Here is a 22,070-nt window from a genome sequence, read left to right as displayed (position 1 = left end):
GTCATGAGAGGAGGACTGGAACTTTGTATAGAAGGACTAAGTTGAGACTGGCATGCTAGAGCTCCTGCAGATTGGCAGTTTTGCCTTCTGGTCTGTATCAGCTCCAGCAAACTCAGTGGGTGCATCTCCAGATGATGTCACTTATTTTACTGGGGGCACTCCTGCCTGGAGGAACCTAGGACTGAAGGACACGGAACTCACTCTCTGCAGGCTGCTGGGGGGTTGGAGCAATGGTTAAGTCTGCCCTGAGGACAAGAATGGGTGGAACTAGGAGTCAACCAGTTTAAGAACTGGCAGCATGGTTGAGACACAAGATCCAAGGAGGCAAGTAAGACTACATCATGCTACAGGAAGTATCGCAGACACACTGGTCATGGCCTAGCAAATGGATAAAAAGAAAATTAAAACAGAAGGGGCTGATAGTATAGGAGGAGGTTTAGGGAACTGGGAGACTGAATATGCAAATAAGTAATGGCCAGTCCATATATATATATAATCAGTATATATATATATATACTGATTTGCATATATATATATATATGCAAATCAGTAATGGCCAGTCCATATATATATATATATAAAGTAGAACTCTGAGTCACAGCCTGCAGCAACCTGCCCAGGAAACCAACTTCTTATCTACAATAACCAGCCCAGCCTGCTGTAAGTCAGAATTATAGGAAGTAGGATTGCTATCTCTAGTAATAATCCAGGAGGCTAAACAATAACTTCTGAAACCAAAATGGCCATAACTTAATAACTGCCAGCTCCCCTAATTTTTGTCCCTACTTCCAACTTAGGACCAACCAGAGAAAGCCAAATATGTACCCCTAACCCATCACGTAGGATGCCTGCTTCTAGTTAGCCCACCTCCAGCTCCCCCAGGCCAACGGCCTCCAGTCAGGCCACACCACTATGAAGCTTGCCCCCTCCTCTGCCTGCCTCTGAGTCTCTGCTGAAACACAAATGACTGAGGCGAACTGACTCGCCATAGCAAGCTCTGAATAAATAGCATCTGTTTTCATGTTTACTTCGCTCATTCTCATATGTTTGTTCTCTTTGTTTACCTCCACAGAACCAAAGACTAACTAAAATCAAGATAAAGAGTAGATTCAGGATGAGTGCCAAAATGGGGGGAATAGGAAGCTAGCTGTGAATAGAGAAGGGGGATTCTGCACTCTTAGGAAGGGACAGGGAGAGGACTGACATTTATATATTGCTTGTTATGAGTTTCCTGCAGCTTGGTTATGGGTTTATATGACTTACTAAAGCCTCATAAAACCCTGGGAGAGAGATTTTTTTTTAATACACCATTTTTAAGGGAAATAAAACTAAAATAGTTTTCATAACTTATCAGGAGTGGAGTGGCGTCCAAGGCCAGGTTTCCTCTTTCCACTCTGTCAGGCCACTCCCCCAAACCTCCTCTGACTTTCCCACTGCACTTTCGACCACAGAGAATCACCATGTTTGTCTCATGAACTACGGTGTAACTCCTTGTTCAGTCCTTTGTTGTTCTGCAAAAAGGTGATGAATGACATAATTATGTTAATATCTTGCCCAAGTTTACAGAGTCAGTAAGTGGTAGAATATAGATTTGAATCCAGATCTTTCAAATTTCAAAGTCCATGGTCTTTCACTACATTAGGCTACCTGGGAGGTGGAGTAGTTTGCTAGCAGGTGCAAAGGCAAAGTGGACATTAAATTTATTGACCTGAGGTGGTTAAAAACAGTAAGGCTAGGGTACTGGAAGTAAATTTTACAGTTACTAAGGACAGTGGCAAGGGATGGGACTGGTGGCTGGAAGATCTATTAGCCAGGCACAAAAGAAGGAGAGAGAGAGTCCTGGTAGAAGGTAACGTTGCCTATAGTGATAAGGAGACAGTGGCTGATGTAAGAAAAGTTCGTCAAATTAAAATGAGAATGACTGAGGGAAGATGGTGGGGCAATGGACTGTCCCACTGGATACTGGGACTGGATTGGGGTGTAAGGAATTGCAGTTGCCCTGCCTCCACCCTGTGCTTTGGAGAGAGGAGAAAAAGCAGAAGCTTCTCAGGATGTTAGGAGAAAGCCAGATGCCACCCGGGCAGATATACAAATGTGCCTATTACAAGGCTGAGAATGTAGGAGAACAGAAATGCAAGACATAGGGGAAGAGACTGTAGAAGAGAGGAAGATCTGGAGGGGCTGCAAGTTCTGGAAAAGACAGTTGCATGTAGGGGTGCAACAAAGTAATCAGGGTAGTGATTCCAACTACTCAGGGGAAAGGAAGCAGGAGCATAGTTGGTAATTGGGAGAATATGTTCTAGATGGAGGGAGAAGCAGTGTTGGGTCATCAGGATTTAGTTATTGACTGAGACAGAAGAAATAACCAGACCGAAATTCCAGTTGTATGAGTTAAAAAATCAAAATTAGATTAAGTTATAGCTTCCCCCAAAATGAAAAGAGGCATAATTCGAAGGCCCCCAACTTTTTTGTTGAAAACTACCAATGTCTGGCAATGTTTGTTAAAAGGCCCTGGGTATTTTGTCTTAAGGAAGTCATCATAGTTTGACCTTTACAAAGTTACTTTCTAGGTTCTGGGGTTTGCCATTTAAAGTACTCAGCAGTCTTCATTGCAGGTGCGGTGAGAGAGAGCGGCAGAGGCATTCTACTGAGGAAGTATGAGTCACTGGCCCCTTGCCCACAGAATGTTTACGTTTGTCAGGTAACAGGATTAGCACAAGGTATTGATGCAGATGGAGTGATCAGGAGGAAGACGATGACGACCTGCTGTTTTTCTACTGCTTTCCTTATAATCCCAATATAATTTTTCTCCCAAATTCAGTCTGGGAAACAAACATATTTAGGAACACCTATCTAACATGAAGGAATAAATCTAAGATGTATACTGATTTCTCTCTTGTATCCTTTGTTCTGTATAATACTGTTGCCTGGTAATTAAGCTATAATGTATCATGGGTTAAAAAAAACAAAATTTCAATTGTCTTTTCCAGATTTTTTTTTTTTCTGTCAGACATTCAACCCTCAAGGCAAAATATCCAGGATAAAAACTCACATATACATTACGAGGCTGTGGTTGACCTTTTAAGCTAGAAGAGAGGGGCACTTTGACTAATGCTTTCCAAAGGGAAAAATAACATTTAAAATTCATTATAAGCTCTAATTTATAATAACCATTGTAATTTTATGGCCTCACTTTGGCTTTGCAGCAACATGTACATAAAAATAAGCCTCTTACTTCTCTGCCCCCTCTTGGTACTTTTCTACATTCTCCTACCAACCTCAAAAAATAAAGTAGGGTTCAGGGAAGAGTTGGATGAAGAGATTTATGTGGATAAAACCACGCTGTGACTGCTCTGCAGTCAGAAGTGACCCTAGGGAAATGTTATTTAATGTATTTGAAGAGAAAAAAATACAGAAATATAATGGTAAAGTAGTTGTAATTTCTGGATTAAAAATAAACTTTGTGCTAAATTGGGACAGACTGAGGAGACCTGTGTCTTCTCATAGACATGCTTATTTATTTAATCCCTAATTTTAAGTGGGAATTTTTCCTGAGATGTGCGTTTAACTTCTAATTGAAATAACAACTAGCACGGTGTCCTTTGTCCATTGGGGCCTTCATTTGTGCCAAGCTCATTATGGAACAAATCAAAACCTCATACACAGACGTGTCCAGGATGCAGATTGTTACAAAATTTCATTTTGTCAACCACTCCTTTGTACAGAATATGCCCAAACTGTAAAGTGAATTAAATCATTACTCATTTTTATTCCCTTGGTCTAAATAAAAGTAAGAGCATCAGTGGACAGTGAGTCATGTCTCGGTTTAACCCAGTGGGCACTTGGGTGACCATGTGTGTTTGTGATATTTTTCTCTCCACTCTCCAGGACCCTCTTTGACTTTCTCACTCACCCACTCCCTAAAAGAGAATTTTTAAATTTTTGTTTGTTACCTCTTACCGACATTTATTTTGACAATTTTTTTCTGAGAGCCCATCCTCATCCTCTCCCATGATGTCCACGGCTGAAAATATCAATGCAACGAGAATGGCAAAGCAGCACACCAGTGCAAAGATCACGATGCACTTCTGCTGGGACTGCAAGAGAGAAAGAAGAAAAAGAAAAGTAAGTAAAGCAGCTTTTGCTTAGGAAACTCAACATGCGGCAGCTTTTCAGAGTTCCAGGCAAAACCCTTTGGGGAATAATTAGTTTTGTCACTGCCAGAGAAGGGCTGCTCTCTGGGTGAAATGCCTAAGACCTTTATGCTTATTCCTCAACATAGCTTTCAAATCCCTGCCAAATATGTTAGAATCTATTAAATAATGTAGGTGCTGCATCAAGATTTTCAAACGAATTTGCTCTTCTTCTTTCTAATCAAAGGTAGTCCAGAAAAGATCACTACAAGACCCATTATTGCAAATTAAAAATGAAACACAGGGTGGCTCAATAATTATTCTCTGTCCCCTGTTATTACCACCATTTTCCAAACTCTACGCAAACTGCATTCAAACTCTGTATCTTCTTGCTTTTCCCATCTCATCTTCCTCTAAGATATTTATGGCGTGATGACTTCAGGAAAGATGCTCTTGTGGTCAGTATGAATTCTGCACTTTGATCAGAAAATTAAATCTATCAGATCCCAGCATCATGGGTCATTAGGCAACGTCATTCATTTCAAAACACTCAATAAAATCTTAACCAACATTCACACTCTTGATATGGTTTTCACTTAGAAACACAAGCTCAAGTTCCAGGTGGTCAAAGAAAATCACGTCCTTATCTTTAGGCCCAAGTGTTGGAATTCAAGACATCCCTATCTCCAGGGGTTCACGGTCAAAGGTGGCATAAGATAAGGCCACGTTAACTAGGCAAAGCCATGACCACTGGGACAAATAATTTTGCCTGCTTTCAATTTATTAGGTAAATCTGGATGCGGAGGAGAGGAGAAAGAAGAATTTTTAAGTCTTTGTGCAGCTTCTAGGAACTATTTTCAGAAAGGGTAAGGGTGACCTTTGACCAGGCAGCCAGAAGCACTTTCTTAGTGATGGGATACATACATACACAGACATGCGTGCACATGCGTACACACACACACACACACACACACAAATTTCAGAGCTTTGTTACAACCAGCTGGCTTTGTCTCCTCCTACCACCCTCCTGCCCTTCATCCCTGTAGCCGCATAGTCTCCAAAGAATCAAGGAACCTCCTAAAGTCCAGTTTGTCCAGGGGCAGCCTCAGGTTACAGATTACAGAGAAAGACGTAGTTGGGAAATAATGTTGTCTCTGTGACCAGGCACTACAGATCAAATGGTTGTTCCCTTTTAGTGTTTTCTCATCCTCCCTCAGGTCTTCTCTCATAGTAGAACCTATTCCAAGTCCATTCTTGCCTGTCATTATGCTCTTCTCCGACTGGCACACTCAGAGAGGAAGTGGGGGAAAGCCCAAGGAAGATACACCATTGTTCTTTAACCCTAGGCTCTGGGTTTCTCTAAGGCATGGATTGTTTTATTGTTTCCATCCACAAGCAATGAGCAAAGAGCCTAACAAACAGAAGGTGCTCAAGAGATAGTTATTGTATAAACAAATACAGAGTGAATGAATGAAATGAAAATCACAATGAATATTTCTCAGGATGGAGAGCAACTAGAGGTATTTACCTCAGTGACCTTCCTGAAAATGGGTTTATTTCCACACTTTGGTGATTGTAAATCTTATAGCTCATTCTTTTTCACTCTTTGTGGGAGCTAGAGGCAATTCATGGGCCATGCTTACCAACTCTGTAAAACTCTGCAGAATAGGTTATGCAATCTTGCTCCTTTACTTGGCATTCATCTCCAATTCTTCACTAATTTTATCTTTAAGAAGCAGCACAGTAAACCAGTTGAAGGCTCAGACTTTGGAACAAGATTGCCTGGACTCTGCCACTTACTGGTTGTATGCACTTGGGCAAGTTATTTAGTCTTTATGCTTTAGATTCCTTGTCTGTAAAATGGGCATCATAATAATAATAACAACAACTGCCTTTATGGGGCTGTTATTAAAAATTAACTTAAATGAGATACTTTATGTAAATTACTTAGAACAGTACCTGAAAAATAAATAGCACTAAATGAGTGTTTGCTGTTGTTAGTATATCGTAGTATATGCATCTCTGTAAGCTGTCTCAAATATTTTGGGGAAACAAGGTAAAGATATGAATAAACAAAAAACATACAACAAAAAATGCAATTATGTGTAAGAGAGAGGCTGAGAGACAGAGACAGAGAAGGAGAGGAAGAAATAAGACAAAAAGGGAGAAAAGAAATGTGAGATGGAAGTTTTCTAGGATAAAATTCAGAAATGGTTCTATATCAGTCTCAGAATCCAAAACTCTAAAGCAGCATTTCTCAAACTTAAGCATGCATCTAAATCCCCTGGTCTGGGGTGGGGCCCAAAAGTGTGCATTTATAACAAGTTCCCAGGATATGCTGATGCTCCTGGTCCAGGTGCCACACTTTGACGTATCAAAATGTCATCTCTACTAAATGCTGCTTAATACATGTTCATCCTTCAAATTCACCTGCCTGTAGTAGTTTATTTTCAAACATTAAAGGGATCATGATAAATACACCCTATTAATCTAAATGTAAATCTTGTGATTTATTTTCTTTGTAGGGGCTTAAACAATTATTTAAACAAAAATTTTTTAAATTTTGGAATGAACTGTCTTCTGCCCTTTACTTTTTATTTATTTAATGATACTCATTACTTGTATAATCAGAAAATGTCTGCTATTAACTATTTTGAGAAAATATATAGTATGAAAAAGAAAATAAATCACCCAGATTCCCACTCAGACATAACTGCCATTAACATTTTCTTCTGGTTCTTTCCTATATTACATCTACCTATATAACAATCTGATAATATTTATAGCATGCTATATACAGTTTTACATTCCACTTTTTGCATGTAATCATGTTTTAATATATTAAATATTCTTTTAAAGCATAGTTTTAAGTTGTTGTATAGTATTTCATTGCATGAAAAATCATTATCTCCTTTACTCACAAAACTTTCCTTCAAAGCCATTCATTTTACAACAGAAAAAAAAAGATTAAACATTTTCCCCATTTTATCCATTTCTCTATATAAATTATAAATAGAAACAAACAAAAAGCTTTTAGAGAGATTTGAAATAATGTAATGATATTCAATTAATACAGTCCAGAAGAGCCTCTAACCTAGGACAATATAATTAAATATTTTCTCAGAAAGACTCCTAGAGAGAGCAGCATGAATACACCATGTCAGATACATAGTGGGTACTCAATGAATGAATCCTACTGAAGTTAATACTAAATGCTTCCTCTATAACAACATTGATTCCTTTCCCTCTATTCTGATTTTTATGATAAAACAGTAAATAAGAATTCTAGTTAATATGTGTGCTATTGAAGTACTTTGATGTAATAAACCTCACAAATTTCTATTCGCTTCTATTGATTTAATTCTATATTATCAACTTCTATTAAAATGAACAATTGAACTATTTTCATTTTATTTTCATTTATTATTTTCATTTTAGTTTGTCAAATAAGAGAAATTCTGACTCTGATACTCATTTTCAAATGTCTCCTTGAAACAATGTACTATAACAATAAGAGATCATACCACTAATTTCTTTAGTCTCATTTATTTTCCAACTCATCAAAAGTGAAAGATTCTATTCAAATGACAGCATAAGAGTCTCGTAAATGAGACCAAACTCCAGGTTACTAAGAGATTTATTCATTTTCAAATCCTTAACAGATCATTTCAGATCATTCAGGAATTGATTTGAAACACACTTTTCTGTTTGTATTGAATTGAATCAAGGGAAGCAAAGTTTTAGAGAACCCATAAACATGATTACAACCTAAACTTCACTGATGACTCAACCTATTAAAAGAAAACAATATTTAAAATGCTATTATTAGTATCAGTCAATCAGTTCTTTTTACTGTACTTTACACTGAAACTACTTTGAAAAGAATTATTTGCTTGGCCAAGAAATAAATCTAATTATGCTAACTTTGAAAATATTTGAATACCATATCCTTATCAAATACATTTTATCTCAATACAGAAAAGAGGTTTATAACCTCTAAATGAGGAAAGAATATTAAATTTTAAAATTAGAAGTATTATGTTTCCAACTTGGGGCTTATATACCATTTGACAAGCTCTTAAAAGGAATTTTTACCTAGAGGCAAAATGTAAATATGCAAAAATTAACCATAAATTAAAATTATTCATATTCTTTTTCATTGATTTACCATGACTAGTTTTTTGAACAAGATCATGGCAAAGTCTAAAAAATAACCACTTTTATGTATGTAGATTTTAATGCCCACAAAGCTGGGAGTTCCAGTACAATTATCTTCCATGTGAAAGATGTGCAAACTAAGTCAAAGACGTTTAGTTACTGAGCTGTCCAAGGTGACCCAACCAGTTGGTTGGAGACAGTCCAGGGATTTAATCTAGGTCTCAAAATCTCAAGTCTCTAGATCTGTTTTCTAGATCCAAATTTTTCCTTTTTTTTCTTTTCTTGACTTCCTTTTCTACTTAGCTATGGTTATTTTTTTATTATTATTAGTTTTTGGTTCACAAATTCTCATGGTGGTCCATTAGTGTAGAAATGAAGATTGGACATTTGACTCTAAGCTGTGGACACAAGGCATTCCTGAGTCTGTAGGACTTTCCTATGATTCTAGATGTGTTCCTATCCTGAGTGCCTAGATATGTGCCCAGAAAACAGGATACCCAGAAGATCCAAAGTAATCTTAGCTAATGACTTATCAACTCCTAAGTAATGGCCATACTCTGGAACAGTATCAGAAACTCTAAACTCTAAGTACTTAAGGGCTTTGCTTTGAAAATCACTTTAGAAGAATTATCACTTAACTCTCCACATATATTTTGTTGCTCCTTAGGGTTCTAGCTTAGGATTTTTCTCTTTTCCCTCTGTAACCCCTTCCTGAGGTATTTTACTTCCAGGTCTTCACTGGCTATATATACCAATAACTCCCAAATGTATCTCACCAGCTCAGAGTGCCCAACTGAGTATCAGAACATACTGAATGAGCTTCCACACCATGGCACAAAAAGGGGAACACAGGAAACACTCAATCTCTCTAAGTTGAGGAGACAAAGTTGGGATTTTAGAAAGGCCAAGTCAGCTAGAGTCCACAGGACAGAGTACTAATGAGAGGAGATCTTCACATAGAAGGAGTTGTGGAAATCTTCAGAGGGTCTCCTTGTGTATAAGGAAACTACCTGAGGACTAGAAAAGAATCACTTGAAAGGAGCAGGTGGAACAATCCCTAACCCAGCATGGGTCCAGGAAGACTTGCTGTTCCCAACAAAAAGAGTGGAAAAATCTCAAGTGCACATGAAACATTCTCCAGGATAGGTCATATGTTACAACACAAAACAAGTCCTAATAAATTTAAGAAGATGGAAATCATATCACACATCTTTTCTGAGCATGATGGTATGAAATTAAAAATCAATAACAAGAAAAATGGAAAATTCAAAAATATTTGGAGATTAAAAAACACACTAGTGAATGGAAAAACCAATGGGTCAATGGAGAAATCAAAAGAGAAATTAAAAAAATACCTTGAGATAATGAAAATGGAAATACAACATACCAAAGATTATGGAATGCAGCAAAAGCACTTGTAAGAGGGAAGTTCATGGCAATAAATACTTAACTCAAGAAACAAAAACATACAACCTAACTTTACACCTTGAGAAACTAGAAGAAGAACAAACGAACTCAAAGTTAGTAAAAGGAAGGAAATAACAAGGGTCAAAGCAGAAATATTGATAAACGAAATAGGGATTAAAAAGATAATAGAAAAGATCAATGAAAATAAGAGTTGGTTCTTTGAAAAGATAAACAAAATTGAGAAACCTTTAGCTATACTCACCGAGAAAAAAAAAGAGAGAAAGTTCAAATAAATAAAATCAGAAACGAAAGAGGAGACATTACAGCTAACACCACAGAAATACAAAGGATTGTAAGACTAACATGAACAATTATACACCAACAAATTGGACAAACTAGAAGCAATGGAAACTTGTAACACAGAATCATGAAAAATAGAAAATGTGAATAGACTAATTACTAGTAAGGTGATTGATTACTAATCAAAAACCTCCCAAAAAACAAAAGTCCAGGACCAGACAGCTTCACTGGTAAATTATGCCAAATATTCAAATAAGAATATGAATCCTTCTCAAACCAAAAACTCATTTTACAAGGCCAGCATTACTCTAATACAAGAACCAGACAAGGACACCACAAGAAAAGAAAATTATAGGCCAATATCCCTGATGAATGTAGATTCAAAAATCCTCAACAAAACATCAACAAACAAAATTCAACAATACATTAATGTACACACTGCTATATTTAAAGTGGATAACCAACAAGGATCTATGGTATAGCACTCTGCTCAATGTTATGTGCAGCCTGGATGGGAGGGGAGTTTGGGGGAGAATGGATACATGTTTATCTATGGCTGAGATGCTTTGCTGTGCACCTGAAACTATCACAACATTGTTAATTGACTATTCTCCAATATAAAATTAAATGTTTAAAAACAAAACAATACATTAAAAGATCATACACCATAATTAAATGGAACTCATTCTAGGGATGCAAGGATGGTTCAACATCTGCAAGTCAATGTGATATGCCACATTAACAAAATGAAGAAAAAAATCATATGATCATCTCAATAAATGCAAAAACATCACTTGACAAAATTCAACATCAATTTATAATAAAAACTCTCAACAAAGTGGATACAGAAGGAACATACCTCAACATAATAAAGGCCATACATGACAAGCCCACAGCTAACATACTCAATGGTGAAAAGCTGAAAGTTTTTTCTCTAAGATCAGGAACAAAATAATGATGCCAATTCTCACCAATTTTATTCAACATAGTATTGAAAGTCCTAGTCAGGGCACTTAGGTGAGAAAAAAAAATAGAGGCATACACATTAGAAAGGAAAAATTGAAACTCTCACCATTTGCAGATGGCAAGATATTAGATATAGAAACTCTGAAGATTCCACCAAAAAAAACCTGTTAGACTTAATAAGCAAATTCAGTAAAGTTGCAGGATACAAAACCAATATACAAAAACCTACTGTGTTTCTATACACTAATAACAAACTATTAAATAGAGAAATTAAGAAAACAATCACATTTACTATTGCATCAAAAAGAATAAAATACCTAGGAATAATATTAATCAAGGAGATGATAAATCTGTAAACTGAAAACCACAGGCATACCTCAGAGATATTGTGGGTTCAGTTCCAGACCACTGCAGTAAAGTGAATATCACAATAAAGCAAATCACACAATTTTTTTTGGTTTCCCAGTGCATATTAAAGTTATGCTTACAGATAATTGTAGCCTATTAAGTGCACAATAGCATAATATCTTAAAAATGTACATACCTTAACTAAAATGCTTTATTGCTAAAAATTCTAATCATCATCTGAGCTCTCCAGTAAGGTGATTGATTAGTGAGTCATAATCTTTTTGCAACAGTAACATCAAAGATCACAGATCACCATAACAAATATAATAGCAATATAAAGTTTGAAATGTTGCAAGAATTACCAAAAGTGACAAAAGGCAAGAAGTAAGTATATGCTGTTGGAAAAACAGCACTGACCAACTTTCCACAAATCTTTAATATGTAAAAAACACAATATCTGCAAAGCACAACAAAGTAAAGCACAATAAAATGAGGTATACTGTATAAGACATTAATGAAAGGAATTGAGGAAGACACAAAAAAATGTAAAGATATTCTCTGCTCATGGAATGGAAGAGTGAATATTGTTTAAAATGTCCATACCACCCAAAGCAATCTACAGATTGAATGCAATCTCTATCAACATTGCAATGGCATTTTTCACAGAAGCAGAACAAACAATCCTAAAATATGTAAGGAAACACAAAAGACCCTGAATAGTCAAAATAACCTTGAGAAAGATGAACAAAGATGGAAGCATCACGTTCCTTGATTTCAAACTATATTACAAAGCTGTATTAATCAAAACAGTATCTACTGACATAAAAACAGACACATAGCTCAATGGACCAGTACACAGATTCCAGAAATAAATCCACATGTATATGGTCAATTAATATACAACAAAAGAGCCAAGAATACACAAGGGGGTTAGGACAGTTTCTTCAATAAATAGTTTGGGAAAATTGGGCAGCCATATGTAAAAGAATGAAACTGGACTACTATCTCACACCATACACAAATATTAACTCAAAATGGATTAAAGAGTTGAACATAATACCTGAAACCATGAAATCCTTAGAAGGAAACATAGGTGGTAAGCTCCTTGACATCAGTCTTGGTAATGATTTTTGGATCTGACACCAAAAACAAAGACAACAAAAGCAAAAATAAACAAGTGGGACTGCATCAAACTAAGCTTCTGAACAGGAAAGAAAACCATCAACAAAATAAAAAGGCAATCTACTGAATAGGAGAAAATACTTGCAAATCATATATCTGATAAGGTGTTAATCTCCAAAATATACGTAAGAACTTACACAACACAAAAGAAAAAGCAATTTGATTAAAAAAATGAGCATAAGATCTGAAAAGACATGTTTTTAAAGAAGACATACAGATGGCCAATAGATACATGAAAAGATGCTCAGCATCACTAATCATCAGGGAAATGCAAGTCAAAACCATAATGGGATATCACTTCACACCTGTTAAAATGGCAATTATCAGAAAGACAGGAAATAGCAAGTGTTGCTAAGGATGTGGAGGAAAGGGAACCCTTGGGCACTGTTGACAGGAATGTAAATTGGTACAGCCACTATGAAAACAGTATGGAGATTTCTCAAAAAATTTAAAAAAAAACCTGCCATACGATCCAGCAGTTCCACTTCTGGGTATTTATCTGAAGAAAATGAAAACACTAACTCAAAAAGATATATGCAACCCCCATATTCATTGCAGCATTATTTACAACCTAAGGGTCCATCAAAAGATGAAGGGATAAAGAAAATATACATATATTTCAGCCATAAGAAAGAATGAAATTTTGCCATTTCTGACAACATGAATGGACCTGGAGCACATTATGTTAAGTGAAATAAGTTAGACAGAGAAAGACAAATACTATACAATTGTACTTATATGTGGAATCCGAAACAAAACAAAACAAAGCTCATAGATACACAGAATAGACTGGTGGTTTTCAGAGGTGGGGAGCAGAGCGTGGGCAAAATGGGTGATGGAGGTCAAAAGGTACAAACATCCAGTTACAAAATAAGTAAGCCATGGGGATGTAATGTACAGCATGGTGACTACAGTTAATAATACTGTACTGCATATTTTAAAATTGCTAAGAGAGTAGATCTTAAAAGTCCTCATCACAAGAAAGAAAAACTTGTAACTATGTATGGTGTCAGGTACTAAGCAGATTTACCTTGGTGATCATTTTGTAATATATACAAATACTGAATCATTATGTTGTATACCTGAAAATAATATAATGTTATATGTCAATTAAAAATATAAAATATTTTAAAGATATATTTCATGATAAGATGAAGATGCACATTTCATCCACTAGTAATAAACTCAAAGTTTATAATCTATATTTTATAATGTATGCTTGGAAATATGACAAAACTCAGGCACAACAAGCCATATCCAAATATCAATTAATTTCCTAAATCAGTTTTTGCTCACTGCATTATATTAAAGTATATGAGAAAAAATCCAGTCATTTCTTTAAAATTTACTATGTATGAGGAACTAACTGAACAGCTAAACATATTATCTCATTTAATGTTCACAATTCAATGATAAAAAATTAAAGTACTGAGGTTACTTGGAGAGCCAGAATTCAGATCTAGGTATTTTAATTCCAGCCCATGCTCTTTTAACTACTATGGTATACAGCTTACTACCATATAGTTTTTCAAAAGAGAAAACTGGGTTAGCACAAATATATTGCCCATGTAAAACCATATTACATTGGATAACTCTCATAATCTGCCTAACTAGCCACTGGACAAAATGTGTTTACTACTTTAAAACTTGTATTTGAGTGGATTACCCATGCATCTATAGATTCTTTTAGCCAGGGTGAAAATGTGACCATATTAGCCACTGTTATATTCTGAAAAAAGAAACCAAAATAAAACGAAACAAAATTCTAGAATTGAGAAATACATTGGATGGGATTAATAGCAGATTAGACACAACATAAGAAGAGTTTAGTAAACTCTATGAAAACACTGTGAAAAAATAGTAGAAGAAAAATGAACAGAATACCACTGAGCTATAAAACAACTCATGCAGCCTAATATATTTGTTCTTGGAGTATCTAAAAGAGAAGAAGGGACAGAAAAATATTTGAAAAATATAATAGCAAAAAATTATTCAAATTTGTTGAAGATGCAATAATCAGAGTCACTTTATGGTGGTAAAGGGGTAAATTTATCAAGAAGACTACAATGCTAAAGTTTTATGCATCTAATAAGAGATCTTCAAAGGCATAAAATAAAAGTTACTAGAGAAATAAACAAATCTTCAACTCCTTAGTGATGTCAAAACCCTTCTCTCATTAATGGATACAAGTAGATAGGAAATCAATATATACATATAAGATTTGAACAATAGTACCAACCAACTTGATCTAATTGACATTTATAGAACAATGCATAAAAACATAGCAGAATATATATTTTATTTGAGAGCAGGTTGAACACTTACCAAAATAGATCGTATCCTGGGCTATAAAACAAGTCTCAATAAAGTTAGAAAAAATTTAAGCATTCAAAGTATGTTCTCTGTCCAAATTTAATTAAATTAGAAATCAATAACAGAAAAATATCTGTAAAACCTCAAATATTTGGAAACAAACAAAAAAACTTTATGTAGTCTATGTGTCAAATAAGAAACCAAGGTAGAGGACCGTCAAGATGGCAGAGGAGTAAAACGTGGAGATCATCTTCCTCCCCACAAATACATCAGAAATACATCTACATGTGGAACAACTCCTACAGAACACCTACTGAACGCTGGCAGAAGACCTGACTTCCCAAAAGGCAAGGAACTCACCACATACCTTAGTGGGGCAAAAGAAAAAACAGAGACAAAAGAAGAGGGATGGGACCTGCACTCTGGGAGGGAGCTGTGAAGAAGGAAAAGTTTCCACACACTAGGAAGCCCTTTCACTGGTGGAGACAGGGGGTGAGTAGTGGGGGAAGCTTTGGAGCCACAGAGGAGAGTGCAGTAACAGGGGTGCAGAGGGCAAAGCGTAGAGATTCCAGCATAGAGGTTCAGTGCCGACCAGCACTCACCAGCCTGAGAGGCTTGTCTGCTCGCCCGCTGGGGTGGGTAGGGGCTGGGAGCTGAGGCTCGGGCTTTGGAGGTCAGACCACAGGAAGAGGACTGGGGTTCACTGCGTGAACACAGCCTGACGGGGGCTAGTGTGTCACAGCTAGCCAGGAGGGACTCGGGGATTAAGTCCGGACATGCCTAAAAGGCAAGAGACCATTGTCTTGGGGTGCGCAAGGACAGGAGATTCAGAGCAGCGCCTAAATGAGCTCGAGAGACAGGCATGAGCCGCGGCTATCAACGCTGACACAGAGACCGGAATGAAATGCGAAGGTTACTGCTGCAGCCACCAAGAATCCTGTGTGCAAGCACAGGTCACTATCCACACCTTCCCTCCTGGGAGCCTGTGCAGCCTGTCACTGCCAGGGTCCCGTAATCCAGGGACAAATTCCCTGGGAGAACACACGGCATGCCTCAGGCTGTTGCAACATCATGCCAGCCTCTGACACCACAGGCTCGCCCCGCTTTCCATACCCCTCCCTCCCACTGGCCTGAGTGAGCCAGAGCCCCCTAATCAGCTGCTCCTTTAACCCCATCCTATCTGGGCAAAGAACAGATGCCGCAGGGTGACCTACATGCAGAGGCAGGGCCAAACCCAAAGCTGAACCCCAGGAGCTGTGCGAACAAAGAAGAGAAAGGGAAATTTCTCCATGCAGCCTCAGAAGCAGTGGATTAAATCTCCACAATAAACTTGATGTACCCTGCATCTGTGGAACACCTGAATAGAAAAAATCCCAAAATTGAGGTGGTGGACATTGGGAGCAACTGTAGACTTGGGGTTTGCTGTATGCAACTGACTAGTTTCTGATTTATATGGTTATCTTAGTTTAGTTTTTCTACTTGTTATCATTGGTGGATTTGCTTATTGGTTTGGTGGCTCTCTACTTTTTTTAATTACTTTTTAATTTTAATAATATATTTCTTAAATTTTTTATTTTAATAACTTTATTCTATTTTCTTCTCTTTCTTTCTTTTTTTTCTCCCTGTTTTTCTGAGCCGTGTGGCTGACAGGGTCTTGGTGCTCCGGCTGGGTGAAAGGCCAGAGCCTCTGAGAGGGAGAGCCGAATTTAGGGCACTGGTCCACCAGAGACCTCCTGGTCCCACATAATATCAATCGGTGAGAGCTCTACCAGAGCTCTCTGCCTCAATGCTAAGACCCAGCTCCACTCAACGACCAGCAAGCTCCAGTGATGGGCACCCCAAGCCAAACAACTAGCAAGGACAAAACACCATGCATTAGCAGAGAGGCTGCCTAAAATCATACTAAGTTCACAGACACCCCAAAACACACCACTGTATGCGATCCTGCCCACCAGAAAGAAAAGATCCAGCCTCATCCACCAGAACAGAGGCACAAGTCTTCTCCACCAGGAAGCCTACACAACCCACTGAACCAACCATACCCACTGGGGGCAGACACCAAAAACAACGGGAACTACGAACCTGCAGCCTGTGAAAAGGAGACCCCAAACACAGCAAGTTAAGCAAAATGAGAAGACAGAGAAATATGCAGCAGATGAAGGAGAAAGGTAAAAACCCACCACACCAAACAAATGAAGAGGAAATAGGCAGTCTACCTGAAAAAGAATTCAGAATAATGATAGTAAAGATGATCTAAAATCATGGAAATAGAATGGAGAAAATACAAGAAATGTTTAACAAGGGCTTAGAAGAAATAAGGAGCAAACAGACAATGATGAACAACACAATACATGAAATTAAAAATTCTCAAGAAGGAATCAATAGCAGAATAACTGAGGCAGAAGAACAGATAAGTGACCGGGAAGATAAAATAGTGGAAATAACTACTGCAGAGCAGGATAAAGAAAAAAGAATGAAAAGAATTGAGGACAGTCTCAGAGACTTCTGGGACAACATTAAACACACCAACATTCAAATTACAGGGGTCCCAGAAGAAGAAGAGAAAAAGAAAGGGACTGCAAAAATACTTGAAGACATTATAGTTGAAAACTGCCCTAATATGCGAAAGGAAAAAGTCATTCAAGTCCAAGGAGCACAGAGAGTCCCATACAGGATAAATCCAAGGAGAAATATGCCAAGACATATATTAATCAAACTATCAAAAGTTAAATACAAAGAAAAAATAGTGAAAGCAGCAAGGGAAAAGCAACAAATAACGTACAAGGCAATCTCCATAAGGTTAACAGCTGATCTTTCAGCAGAAACACTGCAAGCCAGAAGGGAGTGGCAGGACATATTTAAAGTGATGAAAGGGAAAAAACTACAACCAAGATTACCCAGCAAGGATCTCATTCACATTTGATGGTGAAATTAAAACCTTTGCAGACAAGCAAAAGCTAAGAGAATTCAGCACCACCAAACCAGCTTTACAACAAATGCTAAAGGAACTTCTCTAGGCAGGAAACACAAGAGAAGGAAAATACCTACAATAACAAACCCAAAACAATTAAGAAAATGGTAATAGGAACACACATATCAATAACTACCTTAAATGTAAATGAATTAAATGCTCCAATTAAAAGACATAGACTGGCTGAATGGATACAAAAACAAGACCCATATATATCTCTGTCTACAAGAAACCCACTTCAGACCAAGGGACACATACAGACTGAAAGTGAGGGGATGGAAAAAAAAATTCTATGCAAATGGAAATCAAAAGAAAGCTGGAGTAGCAATTCTCATATCAGACAAAATAGACTTTAAAATAAAGACTTTTACAAGAGACAAAGAAGGCCACTACATAATGATCAAGGGATAAATCCAAGAAGAAGATATAAGAATTGTGAATACTTACGCACCCAACATAGGAGCACCTCAATACATAATGCAAATGCTAATAGCCATAAAAGGGGAAACTGACAATAACACAAAAATAGTAGGGGACTTTAACACCCCACTTTCACCAATAGACAGATCATCCAAAATGAAAATAAATAAGGAAACACAAGCTTTAAATGACACATTAAACAAGATGGACTTAATTGATATTTATAGGACATTCCACCCAAAAACAACAGAATACATATTTTTCTCAAGTGCTCATGGAACATTCTCCAGGATAGATCATATCTTGGGTCACAAATCAAGCCGTGGTATATTTAAGAAAATTGAAATGGTATCAAGTATCTTTTCCGACCACAACGCTATGAGACTAGATATCAATTACAGGAAAAAATCTGTAAAAAATACAAACACATGGAGACTAAAAAATACGCTACTAAATCCCCAAGAGATCACTGAAGAAATCAAAGGGGAAATAAAAAATACCTAGAAACAAATGACAATGAAAACACAACGGCCCAAAACCTATGGGATGCAGCAAAAGCAGTTCTAGAGGGAAGTTTATAGCAATACAATCCTACCTCAAAAAACAAGAAACATCTCAAATAAACAACCTAACCTTACAGCTAAAGCAATCAAAGAAAGAAGAACCAAAAGAGCCCCAAAGTTAGAAGAAGGAAAGAAATCATAAAGATCAGATCAGAAATAAATGAAAAAGAAATGAAGGAAATGATAGCAAAGATCAATAAAACTAAAAGCTGGTTCTTTGAGAAGATAAACAAAATTGATAAACCATTAGCCAGACTCATCAAGAGAAAAAGGGAGAAGACTCAAATCAATAGAATTAGATATCAAAAAGGAGAAGTAACAGCTGACACTGCAGAAATACAAATGATCATGAGAGATTACTACAAGCTACTATATGACAATAAAATGAACAACCTGGAAGAAAGGGACAAATTCTTAGAAAAGTACAACCTTCCAAGACTGAACCAGGAGGAAATAGAAAATATAAACAGACCAATCACAAGCACTGAAATTGGAACTGTGATTAAAAATCTTCCAACAAACAAAAGCCCAGGACCAGATGGATTCACAGGCGAATTCTGTCAAACATTTAGAGGAGAGCTAACACCTATCCTTCTCAAACTCTTCCAAAATATTGCAGAGGGAGGAACATTCCCAAACTCATTCTACGAGGCCACCATCACCCTGATACCAAAACCAGACAAAGATTTCACAAAGAAAGAAAACTACAGGCCAATATCACTGATGAACATAGATGCAAAAATCCTCAACAAAATACTAGCAAACACAATCCAGCAGCACGTTAAAAGGATCATACACCATGATCAAGTGGGGTCTATCCCAGGAATGCCAGGATTCTTCAAGGTATGCAAATCAATCAATGTGATACACCATATTAACAACCTGAAGGATAAAAACCATATGATCATCTCAATTGATACAGAATAAGCTTTCAACAAAATTCACCACTAATGTATGATAAAAATTCTCCAGAAAGTGAGCATAGAGGGAACTTACCTCAACATAATAAAGGCCATATATGACAAACCCACAGCCAACATTGTTCCCAATGGTGAAAAACTGAAACCATTTCCACTAAGATCAGGAAGATCATCAAGGTTGCCTACTCTTACCACTATTATTCAACATAGTTTTGGAAGTTTTAGCCACAGCAATCAGAGAAGAAAAAGAAATAAAAGGAATCCAAATCGGAAAAGAAGAAGTAAAGCTGTCACTGTTTGCAGATGACATGATACTATACATAGAGAATCCTAAAGATGCTACAGGAAAGCTACTAGAGCTAATCAATGAATTTGGTAAAGTAGCAGGATACAAAATTAATGCACAGAAATCTCTGGCATTCCTATACACTAATGATGAAAAATCTGAAAGAGAAATTAAGGAAACATTCCCATTTACCATTGCAACAAAAAGAATAAAATATCTAGGAATAAACCTACCTAAGGAGACAAAAGACATGTATGCAGAAAACTATAAGACTGATGAAAGAAATTAAAGATGATACAAACAGATGGAGAGATATACCATGTTCTTGGATTGGAAGAATCAACATTGTGAAAATGACTATACTACCTAAACCAACCTACAGATTCAACACAATACCTATCAAAATACTAATAGGATTTTTCACAGAAGTAGAACAAAAAATTTTACAATTTGTATGGAAACACAGCAGACCCCGAATAGCCAAAGCAACCTTGAGAAAGAAAAACAGGGCTGGAGGAATCAGGCTTCCTGACTTCAGACTATAATACAAAGCTACAGTAATCAAGACAGTATGGTACTTGCACAAAAACAGAAATATAGATCAATGGAACAGGATAGAAAGCCCAGAGATAAACCCACACACATATGGTCACCTCATCTTTGATAAAGGAGGCAAGGATATACAATGGAGAAAAGACAGCCCCTTTAATAAGTGGTGTTGGGGAAAGTGGACAGCTACATGTAAGAGAATGAAATTAGAACACTCCCTAACACCATACACAAAAATAAACTCAAAATGGATTAAAGACCTAAATGTAAGGCCAGACACCATAAAACTGTTAGAGGAAAACATAGGCAGAACACTCTATGACATAAATCACAGCAAGATCCTTTTTGACCCTCCTCCTAGAGAAAGGGAAATAAAAACAAAAGTAAACAAATGGGACCTAACAAAACTTAAAAGCTTTTGCATAGCAAAGGAAACCATAAACAAGATGAAAAGACAACCCTCAGAATGGGAGAACATATTTGCAAACAAAGCAACTGACAGGGATTAATCTCCAAAATATACAAGCAGCTCACGCAGTTCAATACCAAAAAAAAAAAACCCAATCCAAAAATGGGCAGAAGACCTAAATAGACATTTCTCCAAAGAAGATATACAGATTGCCAACAAACATATGAAAGCATGCTCAACATCACTAATCACTAGAGAAATGCAAATCAAAACTACAATGAGGTATCACCTCATACCAGTCAGAATGGCCATCATCAAAAAATCTACAGACAATAAATGCTGGAGAGGTTGTGGAGAAAAGGGAATCCTCTTGCACTGTTGGTGGGAATGTAAATTGATACAGCCACTATGGAGAACAGTATGGAGGTTCCTTAAAAAACTAAAAATAGAACTACCATATGACCCAGCAATGCCACTACTGGGCATATACCCTGAAAAAACCATAATTCAAAAAGAGTCATGTACCACAATGCTCATTGCAGCACTATTCACAATAGCCAGGACATGGAAGCAACCTAAATGTCCATCGACAGATGAATGGATAAAGAAGATGTGGCACATATATACAATGGAATATTACTCAGCCATAAAAAGAAACAAAACTGAGTTATTTGTAGTGAGGTGGATGGACGTAGAGTCTGTCATACAGAGTGAAGTCAGAAAGAGAAAACAAATACTGTATGCTAACGCATATACATGGAATCTAGAAAAAGAAGAAAATGGTTCTGAAGAACCTAGGGGCAGGACAGGAATAAAAATGCAGATGTAGAGAATGGATTTGAGGAGACAGTGAGGGGGAATGTTAAGCTGGGATGAAGTGAGAGAGTGGCATTGACATATATACACTACCAAATGTAAAACAGATAGCTAGTGGGAAGCAGCCACATAGTACAGGGAGATCAGCTCAGTGCTTTGTGACCACCTAGAGGGGTGGGATAGGGAGGGTGGGAGGGAGACGCAGGAGGGGATATGGGGATATATGTATACGTATAGCTGACTCACTTTGTTATACAGCAGCAACTAACACAACAAAGTAAAACAATTATACTCCAATAAAGATGTTACATAAATAAATAAACACTGCT

At 37.0% G+C, this 22,070-nt stretch overlaps 1 protein-coding gene across 4 annotated transcripts in view; it reads right to left on the bottom strand.

Moving 5' to 3' along the window:
- The window catches only part of PLD5 (phospholipase D family member 5), a 478,515-nt gene that overhangs the window by 275,879 nt on the left and 180,566 nt on the right, over nt 1-22,070 (bottom strand). For 2 of the 4 annotated variants that reach the window (XM_082340840.1, XM_082340839.1), the window contains exon 2: nt 3,961-4,097. In XM_082340840.1, the coding sequence (XP_082196966.1) occupies nt 3,961-4,097 (137 nt within the window). Of the gene's footprint in view, nt 1-3,953; nt 4,098-22,070 lie in introns of all 4 variants that reach the window. The other 2 variants (XM_082340841.1, XM_082340842.1) reach the window with 1 other exon arrangement.

Source organism: Balaenoptera borealis, assembly GCF_965194805.1.
Source record: "Balaenoptera borealis genome assembly, chromosome: 1".
In the NCBI taxonomy this organism is placed as follows: Eukaryota; Metazoa; Chordata; class Mammalia; order Artiodactyla; family Balaenopteridae; genus Balaenoptera; species Balaenoptera borealis.
This window is presented reverse-complemented; position numbering and strand designations above follow the sequence as displayed.